General features: G+C 58.9%; 1 protein-coding gene across 1 annotated transcript in view; it reads right to left on the bottom strand.

The window, feature by feature from the left end:
• The window catches only part of LOC131820060 (kinesin-like protein KIF19), a 31,507-nt gene extending 13,630 nt beyond the window's left edge, over positions 1 to 17,877 (bottom strand). The window contains exons 1-12 of the mRNA XM_059155542.1: positions 17,842 to 17,877; positions 17,420 to 17,500; positions 13,926 to 14,036; positions 12,128 to 12,215; positions 11,239 to 11,375; positions 10,986 to 11,111; positions 10,122 to 10,316; positions 7,148 to 7,300; positions 6,449 to 6,571; positions 4,566 to 4,716; positions 1,464 to 1,641; positions 183 to 366 (exon numbers count right to left, since the gene is read on the bottom strand). Of these exons, the coding sequence (XP_059011525.1) occupies positions 183 to 366; positions 1,464 to 1,641; positions 4,566 to 4,716; positions 6,449 to 6,571; positions 7,148 to 7,300; positions 10,122 to 10,316; positions 10,986 to 11,111; positions 11,239 to 11,375; positions 12,128 to 12,215; positions 13,926 to 14,036; positions 17,420 to 17,500; positions 17,842 to 17,877 (1,563 nt within the window). The remainder of the gene's footprint in view (positions 1 to 182; positions 367 to 1,463; positions 1,642 to 4,565; positions 4,717 to 6,448; positions 6,572 to 7,147; positions 7,301 to 10,121; positions 10,317 to 10,985; positions 11,112 to 11,238; positions 11,376 to 12,127; positions 12,216 to 13,925; positions 14,037 to 17,419; positions 17,501 to 17,841) is intronic.
• Positions 17,878 to 19,602: the final 1,725 nt, after the last annotated feature.

Here is a 19,602-nt window from a genome sequence, read left to right as displayed (position 1 = left end):
CCATCACTAGCATGAAGGGCAGGGACTCCGCTGTCGGCTTCTCCTGTCCCCGGGGACGTGGAACAGTTCATCTCAGCTCCCTGAGCCTGGTCCCCATCTACAGGATGGTGGTGGCAGGCCCCATCTGGTGTACCGTGGTCACACCACTGCCATGACCTTGCACACATAGCCCCCTCCCCAACCTTGAGGGCCGCGGTCTTCCGCTGCTCAGCCAAAAGCATGTTGACCTCCTCTCTGGCCAGAGCCACCTCGTGCGGCTCCGAGGATTCGCCCTCATCCCCATCCACGTCGGCCTCTGCTGGCTCCTCGTCCCTCTCTGGTGTCCTGTCCCTGTGCACGTGCTCGTGGGTCTTCTCCTGCTCCCAGCTGCAGCCACAACAGAGAGGCCAGAGATCAGGGTGCAAGCCGTGCCCGGGCTGATGTACCCACAGGCCTGGGCAGAAACAGGTCTGCTGCCTTGTCTTTCCAATCTTGTAAAACACAAAAACTCACGAACAAAAAGCAGAAGGAAACAGAAGCAGTGAACACTACACAGGATTGTCAGACGATGAAACACAGGTATCTGCTGCCTCCGGCCCCAGCTCTGCCCCGGGGACTGCGGGCCGCCTTGGGGGGCAAGAGCACACTGGGGCTCTAAGGATTAGTCTGATGACCTCCACTCAGGGCAAAACCTCAGAGGGCCACCGGCAGGCTGTGAACCACCGTGGGCACCGTTCGGGGGGGACAGCGGGAAGGGAGGACAGAAGGAGCAGGGCTGGGGGCAGTGCGTGGATGGAGTGGATCTCCGGGTGGGAGAATTCCTCTGGTGCAGGTATCACGCTCTGTGTATAACTCAGAAAATACACAGAAAGGAGGAAGTGGCAGGAGAAGGAGAAATGCGGGGAGGATGGGACAAGAAAGCGCCCAGCGTAGGTGACCGCAAGCAGCAGACCCAGGCGTCCCTGTCTGAGCAGGGCAGGGCCGGGCAACCCCGCTCCTGGTGTGACTGCAACTAGCACCCCTCCCCCGCTCAAAAGCGTCCCGCTCCAGGTGACAGACGGCACAGTCCCTCCGTATGTGGTCAGTCTATTCAAGGTACGTACAAATAGCAAGGATGTGAGAACGGCAGAAGGGTCCTGGCCTGGTGGGTGGGCAAACCCACAGCCCCTCTGAACCTCAGCGTCCTCTTCTGTGAATCTAGAAGATTAGGGTTGATCCTAACCTGCCAGGGCTGGCTCTGGACCCCAGACTGGGACAGAGAGATCGCAGGGGCCTGGATCTCCCACCTGGATCTCCCACTGGGCCCAGCTTGGCTACACGGGAAGGACAGCAAGAGGGGATTGGGCCAGGAGTCCTGCCCAGGAACACAGGGTGCCCCCACTAAAATCCCCTGCAGGCTGTAGCACAAAGACGCTCCCCTCAGCGGCCCGTGGTGTCCTGGCTGGCCTCCCCGCCCCATGGGGCTGGCATGTGAGCACACTCACTCTGCAATGGTCAGCAGGTGGCGGGACACGTCAACGTGCAGCTCGATGTTGGTGTTCTCCAGCTCCACCAGGCTGCGCCGCATCTCCAGCTGCTCCTTGAAGGCCCCGATGAGCTGCGCTCGGATCTTGTTCATCTGCAGGCGGCTATCCTCCTCTCCATCGTGGGCGGGGATCATGACTGGGGGCGGGAAGAGAGCCAGCTGCCCCAGGAGCAGTGCCACCTAAGCCCAGCTTGAACGCCTTGCTTGCCTGCCAACACAGGGTCTGCACCAAGGAACTCTATACATGTTTAGAGAGATGGGTGGATGTATAAATAATCAAATGGATGGATTAGATGGTCTCTTTCCCGGGCTTGGGGTCAGATTACCGTGGATTTGAGTCTCAGTCTCAGGCTCAAGGATTGAGTCTCACTCTCAGGCTCAGGATTGGAGTCTCACACCCAAGGAGGGGTGTGGCTGGGCTAGCCATCTGAGCTCAGACCTTGCTTCCTCAGAGAAACCCTCTCAGATTCTCAGTCTGGGTCCACCTGCCACTTGTGCTGGTAACACCCTGCTTTCTCTGTCATAGTCGGCTGCATATCGATAAGTGATAAACATTTTGTGATATATCTGACACCCGTTTCCTGCCAGAATGTCAGCTCCACAGAGCAAACTAGTTCTTTTTGTTTCCCATGTAAGTTCCTACCTAATAGTTGTCCATGATTCACGGACAGTACTCCCTGGCTGCCCCACTGCAGCTCCACTCTGGCCACCACGGTCTGTTCCCCTGACCTGGAGGGCAGTGATCAAGGAGCACGTTTTCCTCAAACACCAAGTGATCTGAGATGGGCAAAATGATCACTGCATCCAGAGACTAGACTACTTAGTCATTAAAACAAGATCTTGGGGCGCCTGGGCGCTTCGGCTCAGGTCACGATCCCAGGGTCCTAGGATCAAGCCCCACATCAGGCTCCCAGTTTGGCGGGAAGTCTGCTTCTCCCTCTCCCTCTTCCCCTGATTGTATTTCCTCTCTCGTTGTGTCTCTCTCTGTCAAATAAATAATTAAAATCTTTTTAAAAAAATAAAACAAGATCTTGGGGCACCTGGGTGGTTCAGTGGGTTAAAGCCTCTGCCTTTGGCTCAAGTCATGATCCCAGGGTCATGATCCATTGGGCTCTCTGCTCAGTAGGGAGTCTGCTTTCCCTCCCCCGTCTCTGTCTACTCGTGATCTCTATCAAATAAATAGATAAAATCTTAAAAAAAAAAAAAACAAAAAACAAGATCTGGAAATGCTCAAAATGTTCCTGACAGAGGCGTACACACCAGGGTCCCACTGCCGCCCCAGGCACACCACAGCAGGACCCAAGGGGGCCTGTCATCTGCTCAGAGCTCACCAGGAGACTACCACCCCTCGCGACGTTGCCTGTCTCCCCAGAACACCTAGGACCCGTCCCAATAATTAAGAGCCCGCCCGGGTGAAAGCCCTTGCGGCACGCATGCCTGTTGACCCCCAACCCCGAAGAAGCCCAAACATCCTGGTCACCACCCAGCTTTGCAAATTCTCTACAACCACCCCATCTTCCTCTCCACTGGCCTCCCAACCCTCCACGGGCCCATGGGCCTCGGTCTTCCATTAACCACAGCCCCTTCCCTTTGAATACTTCCTTCACCCTCTTGCTCCAACAGAACCCTGAGCCCTCCAAGTCACCTAAGACAAGGGCCCAAGAAGGCTGAGTAGCTAGAAAGCCCCAAAGTACCCATCAGATGGGATGAGATAGACTCCAATAGAATGCTCTGCAGCTGTTAGAAAGAATGTGGCAGATCCACCGCGCAGGTGGACGGCCCCCAGGACACACTGCTATGTGAGAAAAACAAGGAACAGAAGAAGAGCCGCAGGCTGGTGTCACTTATAGAAAAGCCCAAAGCTGACGCCCTGCGTCACGCACAAACACACACACACACACGCACACACACACACACAAACCACATGGCCCTCTCTGGACGCCAGTGTCCATGATGCCGCACAGAACATGACAGGCTTACATCAAAATGACAGCAGTGACCTCAGAGAACGCCCCCTCTTCCCAGTGCTTAGACACAATGCCTGACTTATAGGACCTCAGAGCACAGAGCAGGCGGCAAATCCACAGGACAAACGACTCAGGTTCTTGAGCAAGAATCGAAAGGAAAACCACGAAGAGGATTCAGTGGACGGCCACTGAACAGAAGAGACCACATTCAAGGTGTGGCCCGGTGACACGGCTGGGCTTGCCTACCCAGCCTAACACCAGCAAATGCAGGAGTATCTTCTCAGGTGTGGGAAAGGCACCGCTGTTTTGTGTTGGCCAAGTCCTTGTATCTTGGGGATTACATCCTGACCTATTTCTGAATACAGTGATACACGATGTCTGGAATTCCATTCGAGATGATGGGAAGGGACCACGTGGGAGGGCAGAGCGAGTGAGAGTGGCAAGGAAAGTATATATTCATACACTGACCTATACCTGACTTTTCTCCTGGTGTTTTTAAGGACACATTTTTTTTTTTTTTTTTTTTTTTTTTTTTTTACCTACTGGTTAGCTTTATAATTTTTGGAAAAGTTATGATAGGCTGACCCATACGGGAGGTCTACGGAAGGCTGGTTTGGGAAGAAGGGGGAATGGAGAGAAACTGCGTGACGGGCACAGGGTCTGCTCTGGGACCAGGTGGAGGCGGTGGCCACAGGGCACCGCAGACAAGCCTCGAACGCCACGGAGCTGTGCACGCGAAGATGGTGAACTCTAAGTTGTGTGAGCTTTGCCTCAGTAAATAAATACAAGTTTAGATGCTGATATTGAGGGGCGTGGAGAGCTCTCTGTACTATCCCTGCAGCTCTTCTGTAAATCTAAAACTATTCTGGAAGGGAAGACTGTGTTTTTAAAGAGCAACTGATCTGGGAAGGACAGGAAGGTAGAAAGGAGGTGCTCAGGAGAAGGCAGGGAAGGCGGCCGCTCCCCCCACATGGGCCGGAAACAGAAGGCAGTGCGTGGCAGGTGAGGACTGAAGCCCATGGCCACAGCCACGAGCTCGGGGGTAGGGGGGAGGCAGCAGCAAAACCACAGGGACCCCAGGAGCTCGGCTCTACCTTGCGCATCCCGGGTGCCGGGGTCGCCTCTCCTCTCCTCCTCCGGAGTCTCAGTTTTGGACTTGAGGCGCTCGATCTCCCGGCGCAGATCAGAGATGACGTCCGTGTACTGCGCGATACGCGAGGACGCGTTCAGCAGGTTACGCTTCACCTGGTTGGGGGAAGGGGGGAGACCCACAGCTGAGGTCAGCACTTGCGGAAACTACCCTGCCACGTGACGTGCTCATGATGCCACGAGGACGACGGCACATTGGGTTAGGAAAATTCAGATTGATGCAACTTAACCTTAAAGACAGAGGGAACCGGACTCCTACCCTGTGGGGACGAGCCCTGAGGACACCAGCCAGACACAGAAGGACACGCCGGGAGCCCCACGCACACGAGGACCCGGCGTTGTCAGCCTCACAGACACAGAGAGCAAATGGTGGGGCCGGGACTGGGGGAGTGATTGGGGGTCCGTGCATCACAGGGACAGGGTCTCCATGTATGGGAATGGAACATTCTGTAGCTGGACGGTGCCCCTGAACTGGACGCTGAGAAATGGTGAAGATGGCAAATTTTATGTCATGCATATTTTGCCATAGTCAAGAAATTTCCCATGATCTGTCAAGAGTTGTTGAAAGCCCCTTTGCTTGGGTAAGCGCTGCGATCACTCTGATCGGCACCCTCTGGACCGTCCCCTCTGGGGTTCTCTGCAGACGTACACATCTGCAGACACACACGGGGCTTCTCAGTAGAGGCTTGGCTTCGGTTTTTTATGTAAATTACATAAGACCAGGGCTCCAGCACCACATGGGGCTCAAACCCATGACCTTGAGATTGAGACTCGTCAGCTCCACCTACTGGGCCAGTCCGGCACCCCCCAGAGCTCTTCTCTAACTGCTTTCCTCATCCTGCGCTGTGGCTGGGAGGCCTAGCCCATTCCCTCCAAAGCCGCACAGCAGGATGCACCCGTCTGCACACGCCGTCTCCTTCTGTAGGCACTTTGGAGCTTTCGAGCACCTGGGCCCGAGTCTCTCTCTGGCGGGTCTGGAGGGTGGAAGGGCTGGTTGCCGTCTGCACACCCTGCCCTCCTACATTTGAGGCCTAGCGCCCTCGACCCAGCCTCTCAGCTCTGTCTCCCCAGCCACTCGCCCTTGTAGCACCCCGTGGCTGCCATTTAGAGCACTGAGCACAGTCGGAAGTGACATACTGATCTGTCCCCCCATACCCGCAGCGAAGCTCACAATTTGGCTGAGAGCAGAGGCTGTGCCGCCACTAAGCTCAGGGCTGTGTGGCAGAGAGGGCTCGACCCAGGTTTGCTGGTGGGGATCACAGCTCTCCTCGCTGGCCGCCGGCCGTGTACCCCAAACCCACATGCATCCCGAAACCCATGCTCAGCCTCCTGACGCGAGCCCTCTGCACTGAGCACAGCAGCCAGAGCCAGAGAAGCCGGTGCTTGAAGCACTGTCTCCAGAGCCGGGCCACCCTGCGCTGTGAGCCTGCTCTGCTCAAGTGGCTTTCTCTCTCTCTCTCTCTTTCCATGCCTTAGCTGCCCAGGATGCAGAACAGAATAACAGGCCCCACCTTCCAGGGACATCTGGAGCTCACAGTGCACCTGGAGGATGGCTAAGTCCATGTCGGAAACATCCCAAGCCCCGTGACTGGGGCCTCATGTGAAGAAAGGGTCTTTGCTGGTGTAATTAGGGATCTCAATACAAGACCGTCCTGGATTTGGGGCGCCCGAAACCCAAGGCCTGCGTCCTCATCAGAGAAGAGAAGGGACGAACAGAGAAGTCAGGCGCCACACACCCAGCACTGCCAGGGGCCGGAGTGGAAGGGGGACCACCCCCAGAGGTTCCAGAGGGGGCGTGGAGTGAGAATTCGGCACATGGGGGCCTCACCCTCGTCTTGATGTTCTTGGCCCTGTAGGCGTACAGCAGGGTGGTCCGAGACTCCTCGAAGGATGTGCTGGCCGGGCTGATGTGTGTGATCATCACTGTGCGGCTGTTCCCCCCCAGGGCGTCCTGCTCAGCAGAAGGCCCTGGTGGAGGTGAGGGGAACGGGACCCCACCTCCTGTCCCAGGCCCCTCTGGACCAGCCCTCTGCGGTTCCTGCTCCAAACCCCGAGAAAGGCAGGCAATGCCAGGCCCGAGGGTTTGGTGCTCAGGGAGGGGACGCCAGGACAAAGTGAGATCTGTACCTGGCCCACCCCGGCAGACTTCTGCTCTAATGAGAACAGAGTAGATTGAGAACCCAAGTCTACGGGAACGTCTGTGTACTGCTCTGCTGGCCTGTTCACCTATACCCTTGCTATATAAATAGTGGGGACAGTGTCCAGCTCAGAAAAGAGGGGAAAGTCTCACTGTTAGACTATCCAAGATAGGACGGGCAGCATCAGGAATGTAGTGAGCTCCCTGTGACTGGGAGTGTGCAAGCCCAGGCTGACCCCTCCTCAGACGGATGGGGCGAGAGTCAGGCAGTGACCAGTCATGGTTCCTACAGGGTTCTCGTGCCTTCAGGGGTCCCTGGAGGGGCCCTGAGACCCAGGTCCGGGCCTCCCTCCTGGCAGGGACGCCCCCTACGAGGCAGATGGGCTGTACCTTCAGCAGTCTTGTGAGCTTGCTGTCCCGGAAGTTCACATACTGCGCCCGGCTGCCGCCTTTCTCGCTGAGTGCACTGATGCAGTTGCCCAGAGCCAGCAGGGAGCGGTTGATGTGGGCTCCCTCCTTCATCCTCTTGCCGCGGTTCTGGGTCTGGGCGGGAGAAGAGAGGTCCGGGCCGGGCCGTGTGCTGGCCCATCCCTCCCCGGGCCTGCACAGCTCCGATGGCACGCTTGGATGGCTCAGATGGCTACAGGAGGGGACGAGGCAGCGCCGCACGCTTACGCTCACCGGGACTATAAGCTTTCGTTAGGTGAGATGAGAACTGGGGGTGGGGGCTGTCTGTGCACAGGAGCCCCACCTTCATGAGACACAGACCGGGGTTCATGCTGACAGCACCCCCCACACCGGAACTTGCCCATCCTTTGGCCGTGGCTCGGCGTCCCCTCCTGCAGGGGCAACCCCACCCGGCTCTCCGAAGCAGGGATGGTAGCAGCCGGCCCCCCATCCTATTTCTTCCACCATTTCACTTGCCCGGCAACCGCCTTGCTCTCTGCTGCCTTCCACGTCTGCCCACCCACTCCCTGATGGACCCCAGGCTCCTTGGTAGCCAAGTGTCCCCAGAGCCCAGGACCCTGGCAGCACCCAGCCCGTGGTGTGGGCTGCATAGATAAGCCAAAATGCCCTTAGGATAAACACCTCTGAGTGCAAGCACGGCACGGTCTCTTACTTTCTTCCCCTTATCTGTAGTTTCCACATTTTCTGCACTGTGCTTCTAATACATTTGAAATCAGAAAAAAAAAAAAAATGTTTTTCTCATTAAGGGTGTGGGTTTGGGAGGCAACCTAGAACATGGTTTGAGAATCTCGGACAGATCTCCCAGTCTGCCCCAGCTTCCTCACTCTCCCAACCTCGTGGGATAATGGGGAGGATTTAGTGTGTAACATGTGCAACAGGCCAGGTCAGGCTAGGTCCCCAGAGGCGAGAGGTAAATGCCAGCTACTACGTTTGTTATGGGGGAGCCGGTGCAGGGCGGGACCACAGCTGCTAGTGTGGCCAGAGCCAGGCGGCTGCTCATGTCACATGTCTGTCATAGAGTTAGGGGGCTTTCTCTGAGACCTCGTGCCCTGGAACGAAGGCTTTCACAATTGATTTTCTATGAAGAAACAACAGCTCGTGAGAGCCAAGCAGATTGTTAAAGTAACCCACGTAGGCCACTTGAATATACACCTAAACCCAAACCAAGGCCCAGAGAGGGACAGTGGTTTACCCAAAGGCACACAGCAAGTCGGAGCAGAGTGAGAGCAAAGAGCCAGACCCTGGACCCCTCTTGGCAACCCTCTCCATCTTGCCCCGAGGACACAGCTGGGCCCAGCTAGAACAGGCCAGAGTCCCAGACCTCTGTCACACGAGGCCCCCTTATGTGATCTTGTCTGTACCCACATCTGTCCATGGGTCAGCCATGCCCTTCCCTCGGTGCTCTAATGCTCTGACAACTGGGGTCCTTCCTGATCCTGGAGGGACTGCCCCTCTCAGCATTAGCCAATTCCCAGTGATATAGAACAAGCTTTTCAAATCCAGACCACCAACCCAGAGCCCACACCTCTGCCACCTCACTCTGGGCCACTGTCACCCCGCATGAATCCCCCAGGATCGGGAACCAGACAAATAGCCATTGTGCCCCAGAGTCATGGAAATTACTCTAACTAGCCATCCTGAGCCTGCTCACCCCGCCACACCTGCTCCTCCTGGGGCAACCACAAGAAGGCTCTCGCCCACAGGGCGGCCTTCCTCTGCCTGCTGACCGGCCCTGCTGCCTCACCGCGTGAAATCCCACACGCCCTCCTCTGCGAGCTGTGAGTAGGACTATCTTCCCAATGGCAGTCATCTCCGGGTCTCCTGGCCCTACTGTGCATCAAATGGTCTATGAACACATGGCATTTCAAAGCAGTCTGCCCCTGGCCGCTGGCCCTGCTCACTTCAGCTACAGGCACACCAAGGGCAGGGCATGAACAGATGTGACGACCCCATGATAAAACCCCAAACAGAGAGTGTCAGTGCAAACCGGGGGCCAGCTAACACAGCAGCAGACGGCACAGATTTGGGCAAGATGCCCCCGGGTCCAAAGCTTGGATCTAACACTGAATATCTTGTGCACCGCCAAGCCACCACACTGCCTGGGGCCCAGCCTCCACATCTGTGGCCCACCTTATCCTCTGCTTGGGGGATTACATGGATTACACCTGCTAAAGGCCTGGGCATTTGGTGACAGCACTACTTTGTGAGCACGGCCTCCATCCAGCACATGCTCTGTGCCTGGCCCTGGGCTAGGCAGAAGGTAAGCACAGCCCCTGCTTCGAGTGACAAGTACCTCTAAGGACAGGCGAACCAAGGGCTCAGGGGCAGGCAGGTGGGACACTCAGAAAGACTGTCAGGCTTACATCCACATTGGGCTGGAGTAAACTGGGTGCCGTCCTCCTAACAGCCACGCTTTGCACACACTGTTCCCTCTACCTGACATGCCCTTCCTTGCATCCCACCAAACTCCTAAGGACGCCCTCAGGCTCAGCCCCGAGACTGCATGCCAGCACCCTGCCCTCCTCTGGGATCACACAGCCTCTGCATGGACTCCAATCTCTAAACACAGGCCTCCTCAGGCCTTCTTCATCGGCTCAAGCATCTGTCTTCCCCCCAGAGGCTCGGCACTGGGGTGGGTCTGGATGTGGTTCATTGTCAGGACAGCCTGCCACTCAAGACCTACAAGCCTGCAGGTACCAGCCCTGCGGGCTCTGCCTCGCAACATTTGAGACTCCATGTGCACGGTAAGCAGGTCGCGAGCGGGCACCACACTGGGAGTTGCGGGCGCTGGCGGACAAGGAGGGGCAGGGCCCCACTCATAGACCACGAGGAGTAACTGCAGGGATGTTAGGTGGGGGTAACCACAGGTATGTTGGGTGGGGGGTGGTCAGAGAACCTGTGACGCCCGCTCCGAGCCCGCCAGGTCCACCATGAAGAGCCTCCCGACGCGCACTTCTTCCAGCGAGTCTGCCCCGCGGCTCCGCCGGCGCACAGTGACCTGTAGCACTGCGTGGGAGCGAGAGGATGTCTTGTTGGCGGCCGTGGGCTCCTGCGTGCGCTGCCGGTTGCCTTTGGTGAGGAGCTGCATGATCTGAGGACACAGGCGGAGTTGGGCAAGGGGGCCACACACTCCCCCAACACCACGTGGGGCCCACCGGAGGGCTGGTCCCCCGGCCCCCCTCGGGCAGCTCTTTGCAGAACCTTGTCTGGCGGAAGCAGTGTCTCGGTTATGCCTCGGAGTGACCCATTGATCGAGCTAACCAATCCAGCCGGGATGGCAGAGGGCAGACACTGGTGTCACCCTCCCTCTCCTCTACCCATGGCAGACCCCGTCACTGGGTCACCCACATCTTCCCTACCCAGCCAGGACCAGTTCTAGAACCTTCTGCCACAGAACCCCACAGGCATACGGGCTCGCTGAGGTTGGCAGGTAGGCTGGAACACATCTGTGTGCAAGCCGCTGCAGGAACCAGGCCAGCCAGCCTCGGCGGGGTGCCCACTGTGTGCCAGGAGGTGCTGGGACCACCGAGCACATGGGGGATTTCAGATGGGCTGGGACTGGCTGGGGTGCTGTGTGGGAACAGGCTCCTCGCCCACATCTGGGCGCAGAGGGAACAGTGGTCAGCGATGTCTACCCTGAACGCACCGTGTGCTGCCCCATTAGCAGGGAAACAACGTGGGGCTGCGTTATCTGAGCTCTGGCGAGCGTGGCGGCTGAGGCCGAGGCCCCCTTCCCTCCATGGGCCCCGGTGACCCTCACCTCCTGGGCGTTCGAGGTGGAGACCTCCATGATGCCTGCGATCTGGATGTTGCCCCGAGAATCCTCCCTCAGGTCCAAGAACCCCGAGGATGGGTTCAGGAGATCCCGGATCACTTCGTTATAAATCTGGGAGGAGAGACACAAGAGGGAAATGCAGCAGCTGTGGGGCAAGAACAGCACAGTAGGTACATCTCAGCAGAACTCCGACGCCCCAAGGGCGGAGGTCTCCCAGGAGGCCAGCGGGCAGGCTCACCTCCAGGTAAGACATGGACACGCTGCAGTCCGCATGGTCGCGGGCCTCCTCAATGGCCCGGAAGAGGTCGGTGAGGGTCCGCAGGTAGATGCCGGGCTCCGTGTCCATGCCCAGCATGGTGTAGGTCTTCCCCGCGCCTGTGGGCAGGTGGACAGCCGCCAGGGCGGGGACTCCTGAGGCGGGCTCCTACCTTGCCCGGACACGTGCCACCAGTTGACGGTCCACAACTCCACCACCTTAGGCAAACGGTCCTGAACACTCAGACATGCTCGTTTTCTGTTTCGGAAACGGGGGCAAAGGGAAGCCCGCGGAAGTCTGATGGCTCCCCTGCACAAGAAACCCCGGACACGGAGGCGGGCTCATGTCTATCAACAGGAATGCCACCTGCCCCCTGCCCCTGCTCCCCAAAGACCCCCCCCCCCGCCAGATCCTGGCAGGCAGTAGGTGTGTGTTAATATCCACGGCGTGAGTGACGTCCCCAGGCCATGACCCTGGGCCAAGGGCTTCCCAGGCCTCCATCTTCCCATCTGCTCCAACCTCTGCCATCCTGGCTTTCAGGACGTGAGAGGTGGCTAAGCTTCGGGGACCATTGTGGAGCCCAACTGCTAGTTGTGGAGACGTCTGTGGGTTCTCGTGGGCAGCAAGGGGCAGAGGTGGCTGGACCCCTACATGCACGCCTACCAGCCATGTGTGCCCTCTGAGTCTCAGCTTCCTTGTGTGTGCCAAGGGGGTGGCACTCACTGCCCATGGGGGCCGCAGCGAGGATGGAAGGAGCCAGTGGGCGCAGGGAGAGCACCACACGCTGGTGCAGGGTGGTGCTCTGTGCTGGGAGGGAGAGCACTGTGGCTGTCAGCCCCGCCCCCTCTGGGGGCCCGGCCCTTAGTGGTACCTGAGGGGCCATAGGCAAACACCGTCACGTTGTACCCAGACACGACACCTTCCACGAGGTGCTGGGTGGTGGCACGATACACATCTTCCTGTGGACGGACGGAAGGACAGACAGTGGGACATGTGACCCAGCCAGAGTTGGACCGGTGTGTGGTGTCTGCCCATGGCCAAGGACCGTTGGGAGGGGGCCAGTCTAGATGCGGCATGGGCTCCAGTCCCCATCCTGCTGCTTTGCCACCCCACGGTGTGAGACAGGGCCGGGCTCCTGGAGAAGCCATCGGGGAGGATTACACACAAGCGTGCATGACAGCTCCCGCCACGAGGCCTGTCACATGTCTGGCGATGGACACGGATGGGGCCACTCCAGGCTTCTCAGGAGCTGAGAGAAGTCAGACACAGTGCCTGGGACTAGAAGGCAGCACAGGACTTGCAAGGGCAAGAGGACTCCACATCATGGGATAAAACTGGGATGGGCCTGACAAATCTCAGGCCCACAAAACCCCACATAAGGTAGCAACACCGAGCAACAAGTGTGGTAGCGAGCTCCCTGCCCACAGGGGTATTCAAGGAAGGACACCTCCAGGTGTGTATGTATGGCTGGACCTGACAGAAATGACAATGCCGTATCTGCTGCCCTTCCTGGGTGCCCGTCTGGACCCTGCTCCCCACATCACAGAACTGTCCCAGTAGCCCTGGCTGGCAACACGGCTCACAGCATCTGGGCATGGGTACTGCTTTCCCCAACTCTGGACTTCCATCATCAGGGGCTGGGACCTGGCCTGCAACTCTCTAGCGTCCAGCCTTGGTTTCCCCATCTGTACAATGGGGCCCCATCTCAGGACAGCGTGGAGAGCTTCCGAGAGGCTGGCAGGACCATGCACGTGAGACAGCCCTCCGCAGGGGCCACTGTTCAACTCCCTCCTACTTCCAGCCCCATGAAGATCTTGGGAGTAAGAGCACATGTCCGCTCGGACAACACCCGGCTCGGCCACGTGGAGCAAATCCGTTATCAATAGAACTACAGCTGTGTCCTGAAGTGGGGGGCCACTCCGGGGCCCCCAGGCAGCCGGTGCATCCGAGACAAGCCATGCCGGGGCCCAGAGGGCAGGGACAGGGTGGGCAGGGTTGGACAGGTCTCGGGGCCAAACATCCCCTAGATGTCCTCTCCCTGGCGGACATCCCCATCTCCAGAAGCCCAGGTGCCAATCCTGCTCTGCCGGGCTCCCCAGGCTCCCCTCTATGGTGTGGGGCAATGAGATCCCTCTCACAGGTGGGGGTCAGGGGATGAGCCAGACAGCCTTTCGTCCTTGGGGGAGGGTGCTGGTGAGTGCGGCCTGATGCTGAGACTCCCGCGCCCGGTCTGCAGAAGGGGCCAGCTAAGGCCCACGCCAGGACCCTTGGTCCCCTGCAGCTGTCCCCGCTGGCTTGCCCCTCCTCCGGATCCCGGCTAACCGCTGCGTGCCTTGCTGGTGCCCACGACAGTGCTGACTCAGCACCTGCCTCCCTCGCTGGATGGGGGCCCATGTGGGTGGGGAGCATGCTCCAGCCACAGGGCGGAGGGGACCCTGCCCTGTCTGGATGGACGAATGAGAACCTGCATGAACCCAGGGCCCCGTGCGTGGCGCCTCCCGCTCCCTGCCTCAGGACAGCCCAAGTGCCAGCCCCTTCCTTATTCAGCAGGGAGACTCCTGTGACAAGTGGTGGACGGGACCACCTGGCCACTGAGTCCTCCCCAGGAGGGCTCCAGGGTCTGGTGAGCCCCCGTGGGAGCTCACAGGGGCCGGTGGGCCGCAGAGTACCTGTGACGCATGCTGGTCCAGAACAGCGTCGAAGATGAAGGTCTTCTCCCGCGACCGGTGTGTGCGCAGCGTGTCCTCGGGATCTTCGCTGGGGCCCATGAGTACCACCGTCTGTGGCGGGGGAGGGAGGCATCAGAGGAGAGGCTGTTCACAGAATCAGGGTGGGCTCCATGTGCCCGGAAGGACCCCAGGACTGGTCCTTGCCTGGGAACGCCCGGGACTTAGTCTATATCCCAGGAGGGCTGCAGGCCTCTTTGCTCAGCCGGGGCACGGGGGTGGGGGTCTGGTCCTCCTATCCTCTCCACCTCCCATTCACATTCCTGCACCCCTGCCCCGGGCCTGTTGAGCTCTGTACCCCAGCACCCATTCAATAGGGATGGGGCCCTTTGGTGAATTAAAGGAAGAAGGGGCGCTCCATACCCCCCCAAACCCCGGGGTACCCAAGTGTGCGCCCATGCCCCTCCTGCCCACCCCCAAGCTCTGCAGTCCCCTCTGCTGCTCCAAGCCAGTGCAAGGTGGCCCCCTCCCCCGGGCCTCTTCCATCTCATACAAATACATAATTATGAAGCACGGTGTAGGAGGGCCTCTGGGGATGGGGGCAGAGCAATTAGAGACCAATCAGCTCTGTTTACTGCGGGAGGAGCTCCTGGGCTGGTGGGGAGCATGGGCGCTGGGTGAATCCTGCATGCACAACTGGGCAGACCAAGAGCCTGGCCAACCTGTGTACCCGTACCCCCACTGGCTACCCAGTCAACCCCTCCCTCTGTCCACAGCTTTGGAAACAGAGGCCTCAGGAGGCAAGGGCTGCCCAGAGGCTCCTGGGGAGTCAGGCAGGGCTGGGAGCCCCCGGGGCCTGCCCCGGCTTCGGGCCAACAAGTTTTCCATGACATAAGCTAACCACTTTCAAACTTTGTGGAGAGGATCTCAGGAAAGGGATCTGGTGGGGGCAGCTCCCATCCACACAGTTCCCGCCAGGTGAGCGCGCTGTCAGCCAGGCCAGAATGTTGGGGGACCAGGTAGGTTCAGAACAGGCTCTCATCAGCGGAAGTCCTCGGGCAAGTTTCCCCACCAACCTGGGTGCTGTTTTCCCATGTATAAGGTGGACTTGGGAACAGAACCCACAGCCGTAAGGGGCACAAGCGATCACATGCTCAGTATCCAAGAAGTATCAGTTGCAATGGCTCTCATACGTGAAAAACAAATCTTTTTAGAATTTGCTATAAAATAACACGATTGAGAGAAAAGAGCCAGCCATAAACACACGTGCTGGTGAGGTATCATCAGTATCAACTTCGTGATTTTGGTCGCTCTCCCATGGTCACAGAATATCCGTGTTTTTAGGGAACACGCAGGGACATCTCTGGGGGCGGAGGGGCGCAACGTCTCTAGCTGCCCAGTCAAAGGGAGCGCGTACACACCGGGAGAAGAGGCCAGGTGCCCCTGCGGGGGAAACGAGTCGGCAGACAATCCGGGGGCTCTCACCCGGGTCTCTCTGCCTCTGGCTGGCCTGAGGTCCCATCAGAACATGGTGTTACACAGAAACGTGGATGTGCCACCACACAGATGAGCCTCAGAACCACCAGCCTGGGTAGGACCAGGCCACACCCCGTGGGCCTCGGTCAGCAAGCTGGCCAGCGGGGGCCAGGGGAGGGTGGGGGGGCAGCTCAGAGTGGGCAAGGGACCCTTCCCGGGAGACGGAAATGTTTCGAACTGGACAGAGGTGGTGTCTGCCCAGGGCTGCGTGTCCTCACAGCCACTGACTTGCTCAGCTTAAAATGGTGACCTGTAAGTTACAGGGGTCTCCCTCCAGTTCTTAAAAACCCAGCTGTGTTTCGTGCACTCCAGAGCAAGGGGACCTTGGAGCCAGGCCCCAGGTGGGCTCTGAAAGGACCCTGCGATGGAAGGAACAGCAGAGCAGGCGGCCTGGGGGGGAAGAGAGGGCAGAGAGGGCCTCGGGGACCTCGCACACACAGCTCCCCCTGTGCCAAGCAGACCAGCCAGGTCCCGAGTTCCAAGGCTTCAGAAGGACAATGGCCCCGGGAAACATGAAGCTTCAACTCACAAAGGCCACTTCCTTCCCTGCCCTCCAGAGGTGTCCTGTTTCCCTCAAGTCACCAGATCCCCAAAGCCAGAGGAGTGGGAGAAAGTCTCATCATGACCTGCAGGAACCCCTGGGCAGCGTTCATGCCCACGGAGCTGCCCGGGACCAGGGCCAGCAGGGGACACTTCTCACTTGGGGGCGCCGGTCACCTCCCAGGTGTGTGACCGCCAGGACGAAAAGGGGGCCTATGACTTCCAGTATCAGGGAGGACAGGAGGTACCATGGACAGTGGGGGCGCTCCCCGGGAGGACATCCGTCGTTTCCAGATAGGCCAGCACCAAGGTCTGGGGACTAATGACACTACCCTGAGAACCACTATCGGTCCCAGGAAATTGTTATTCTGCCTTCAGAGTTATGTGACAGGGCCTTCCCTTCCTCCTCTGACCATGCACAAGGCAGTCCCTGCTCCGGGCGGTCACCGGTCCCCAAGTGACAGCAGCCCGGCTGGGTCCCCCGCCGCATCCCTGACCCCCAGCTCACTTAGCACATGAACTCAGCAGAAGCAATGCTGCTTCCATAGAAAGAACACCTACATTCTTCACACCTGAGCCAGATTCGTCCCTGCACGACTCTGCTCCCCCCAGTGTAATGACTGTCACCATGGGCTGCTCATGGATCTAAATTCACCGCAGCCTCTGCCCCGCGCACCCCGAGGTGTCCGCACCACTGAGGCGGCTGTCCATTTCCTTGTCCCACAGCATCCTCTACTGCTCCCCAGCTGCCAGGTCAGCACGGGGCGCCCGACCTGGTGGGGGGGTGGCAGCCAGGGCTCCCCAACATCCTGGTACTTTGCCTCTGACGTGCAAACCTTCTCCTAGGCACGACATTCAATCCCTCATTACAACTGCCTTGCTAATGACAAATGGAAAAATCCAATTCATCTGACAAAATCTGTCTTAGCCCATACTTGGCATTCATTCTGCAATGCGACACATGTCACCTGCAGGGACAGCTCAGGGACAGCGGGGTCCCGGCAGAACCCGCTATTACCGTTGTTACCTGGGGCCCTTTTCAAACGAGGGCCCTAGACCCTTAGCTAGACCTGCCAAAGGGCTCTGGTCCCCTCTGCCTCTCCTGCCCTGTGTCCTCAGAGCAGCCACACTCGCGCCCCCCCCCCCCCGCCCCCAACCTTGGGGGCTGACTTCCCTTCTGCCAGGACTGCCCCCTCTCGCCTCCTCTGGGAACTGCTCCAGGTCTGAGAGTGACCCCTTTGCCCTGCTTGATCCTCTGTGACAGCAAGCAGGATAGGGACAGTCCTGTGTTCCTCTTAGCTCTGCCTGGTGTGGGGAATAGCTGGGAACAGCTGAGCTGGCAAAGCACATGTAAGTGAGCATCGCAACCCCGTGAACACACGCCCCGTGCCTGCCCCCGCCCTGTGCCCCTGTGGTCTCACCTGGTTCCCCACCTTGTGGGCAATGACAGCGGCCCCTTCCTCCAGTTCTGTGTCACTGAGCGGACGGATCCGAAGTGCTACCTGTGGGCAGAACACCGTGGCGGCTGCCATCCAGAATCCCCCCACCCCCAGAGGCTGCTCCCCATCCTCCCAATGCACCAGGGCCCCGCACCCTGCTCCACAAGGGTCTCCCTGTAACCGACCTCAGCTCACCAACCACCAAGTAGGCTGAAGCCCCCCGCAGGGCCTGGAGCTTGTTGGGGGAATCACAGGGCTGGCAGGGGGTGGGGGGAGAGGCAGAGACAGGGGAGTAGAGGCAAGGCCCTGGAAGGGAACCCACAGTCCTGCACACTGACTCGTGCCAACAAGGCACCAAGAGGGTCAGGAGGTGGCAGCCTGGGAACACAAGGGGGGATGCTCACCGTGAGGGGCTGGTCCTTGGGCTCCACCTCTCTCATGGCCGGGCTGCCCCTGGCCGGGGAAGGGCCAGCCGCGGGGCCAGCAGTGGGGCCGGCAGGCATGGCGTGCTCCCTGCTCTCCTGGCAGGCAAGGCAAGGCTACCTGTCTGCCCAGAGCCCCCACTCCCCCACCCGCCCTGTCTCAGTGACATCAGCAAGCCCCAGGAGCCCAGCCAGTCCTTAACTGTCGCACACATGGGACTGCACACGTGGCTCGGGAGGCCCCGAGCAGCTGGGTGGCCTGGGCCCCGGAGGACACAAGCCAGCTGCATGCTGGGCATGCGGGGTCGGGCTCCAGACCTTGGCTCAGACTTCATGTCTCTGCCCTCACTCACTGCCAAACCCCAGGGCTCCTGGATTGCTTCACCTACTCTATAGGGAAGCCTGAGAGCCAGAGGCTTGGCCTTGGAGCGTTTCCACCAACGGGCAGCCAATCCCACCAGTTATTTAACAAAAGTAATCTCGACTACAAATGCTTCTCCCTATGAATGCATTTCTAGAACAACCTTGAAGTGACCTTCTGGTTTCTGCTCAGGATATCTTTCTAGCTGCATTTCATCTCCACCACACCCTGGGCCGGACTGGCATTGACCATCAGGCATCTGTGCAAGTGCACCGGACTGTGCCCCGCTTTTCCCTACAGCCTCTGGGGCGGTGTGCCCTCATGGGGAGAACGACTGGCATGAACAAGCCGCTCCTGCGTTGGATGAAAGTCGCTCAGAGGCCAGATCCAATAAGTTTGCGCCTGAGAAATCTGGCTTGGGAGACTGCAGCCGCGTGCTAGGTGCAGAGGTCAGTGGAGCAGTGGGGGCCAGGCCTGAGCTCAAGTGATTCCCCCCAGGTCAGCACAGCTGTCCCAGCCTGGCCCTGTTCTCTTCCGGGCGGCAGGTCAGCTCTGAGCACCAGGACGTCCCCGCCCCACCACCAACGCAAGGGGAACAGAGAGCACTGCCCAGGGTGATGCCCACATCTCCCTTCCACGAAGGCTCCAACCTGTGACCCACAGGCAGATGCCGGAGAGCCCAAGGCTCTAGTTCCCGCAAGAGAGCAAAGGTCTCCTCTGGAAACAGGACCAGGATGGCTGGTCCATGCTGGGGGAGCTGGAGCTGCACCCACCCTGATGCCCCAGCCAAAAGCCAGAGCACAGAGGCCGCCCCTGACACGCAGGACAGGTCAGGCCATTCTGCCTGGGCCTGGCCTGGGAAACCTGTTTCTAGAGCAGAACAGAACAAAACAAGCACACGTGTTTCGGAAATTCTTTTATTAACAAATTATGTAAAACAATTACAACTAACAAGTTTAAAACAATCAAAAGTAAATTTTTGAAAGCTCTGTTAAAAATCTGGAAAAACGACCAAAGCCTGGAACTTTTCTTTCTTACCACCATCAAATGTAAAGCCTAGGGCTCAGCAGGCTGAGGTTTAAAGGACGTGAGCGCGAACACGGGGCACCCACGTGTTGACGGGAGCCAGGATGGCAACGGCTGGAACCGGGAACGGCACACCAACTGTGCCTCGCAGCCGGGCCCGGGGTCATGGCAGGCTGCCCACCTGCTCCTCCAGCACAGCCCCCATGGGTCAGGGACTGCCCGGGCCCTGCAGATGACAGCTTAGCCTCCAATCCCAGAACCTTTCAGGTCCATGTGAGCCCCGGTTGGGCGTCTATGGCGTGCCCATTCCATGCTTCACTGTTGCCCATGTCAAGCATCGGACTCCCGGACAGACA

Source organism: Mustela lutreola, chromosome 17 (genome assembly GCF_030435805.1).
Source record: "Mustela lutreola isolate mMusLut2 chromosome 17, mMusLut2.pri, whole genome shotgun sequence".
Lineage (NCBI taxonomy): Eukaryota > Metazoa > Chordata > Mammalia > Carnivora > Mustelidae > Mustela > Mustela lutreola.
The sequence above is the reverse complement of the archived record's forward strand: the minus strand, read 5'-3'. Positions and strand labels throughout refer to the sequence as shown.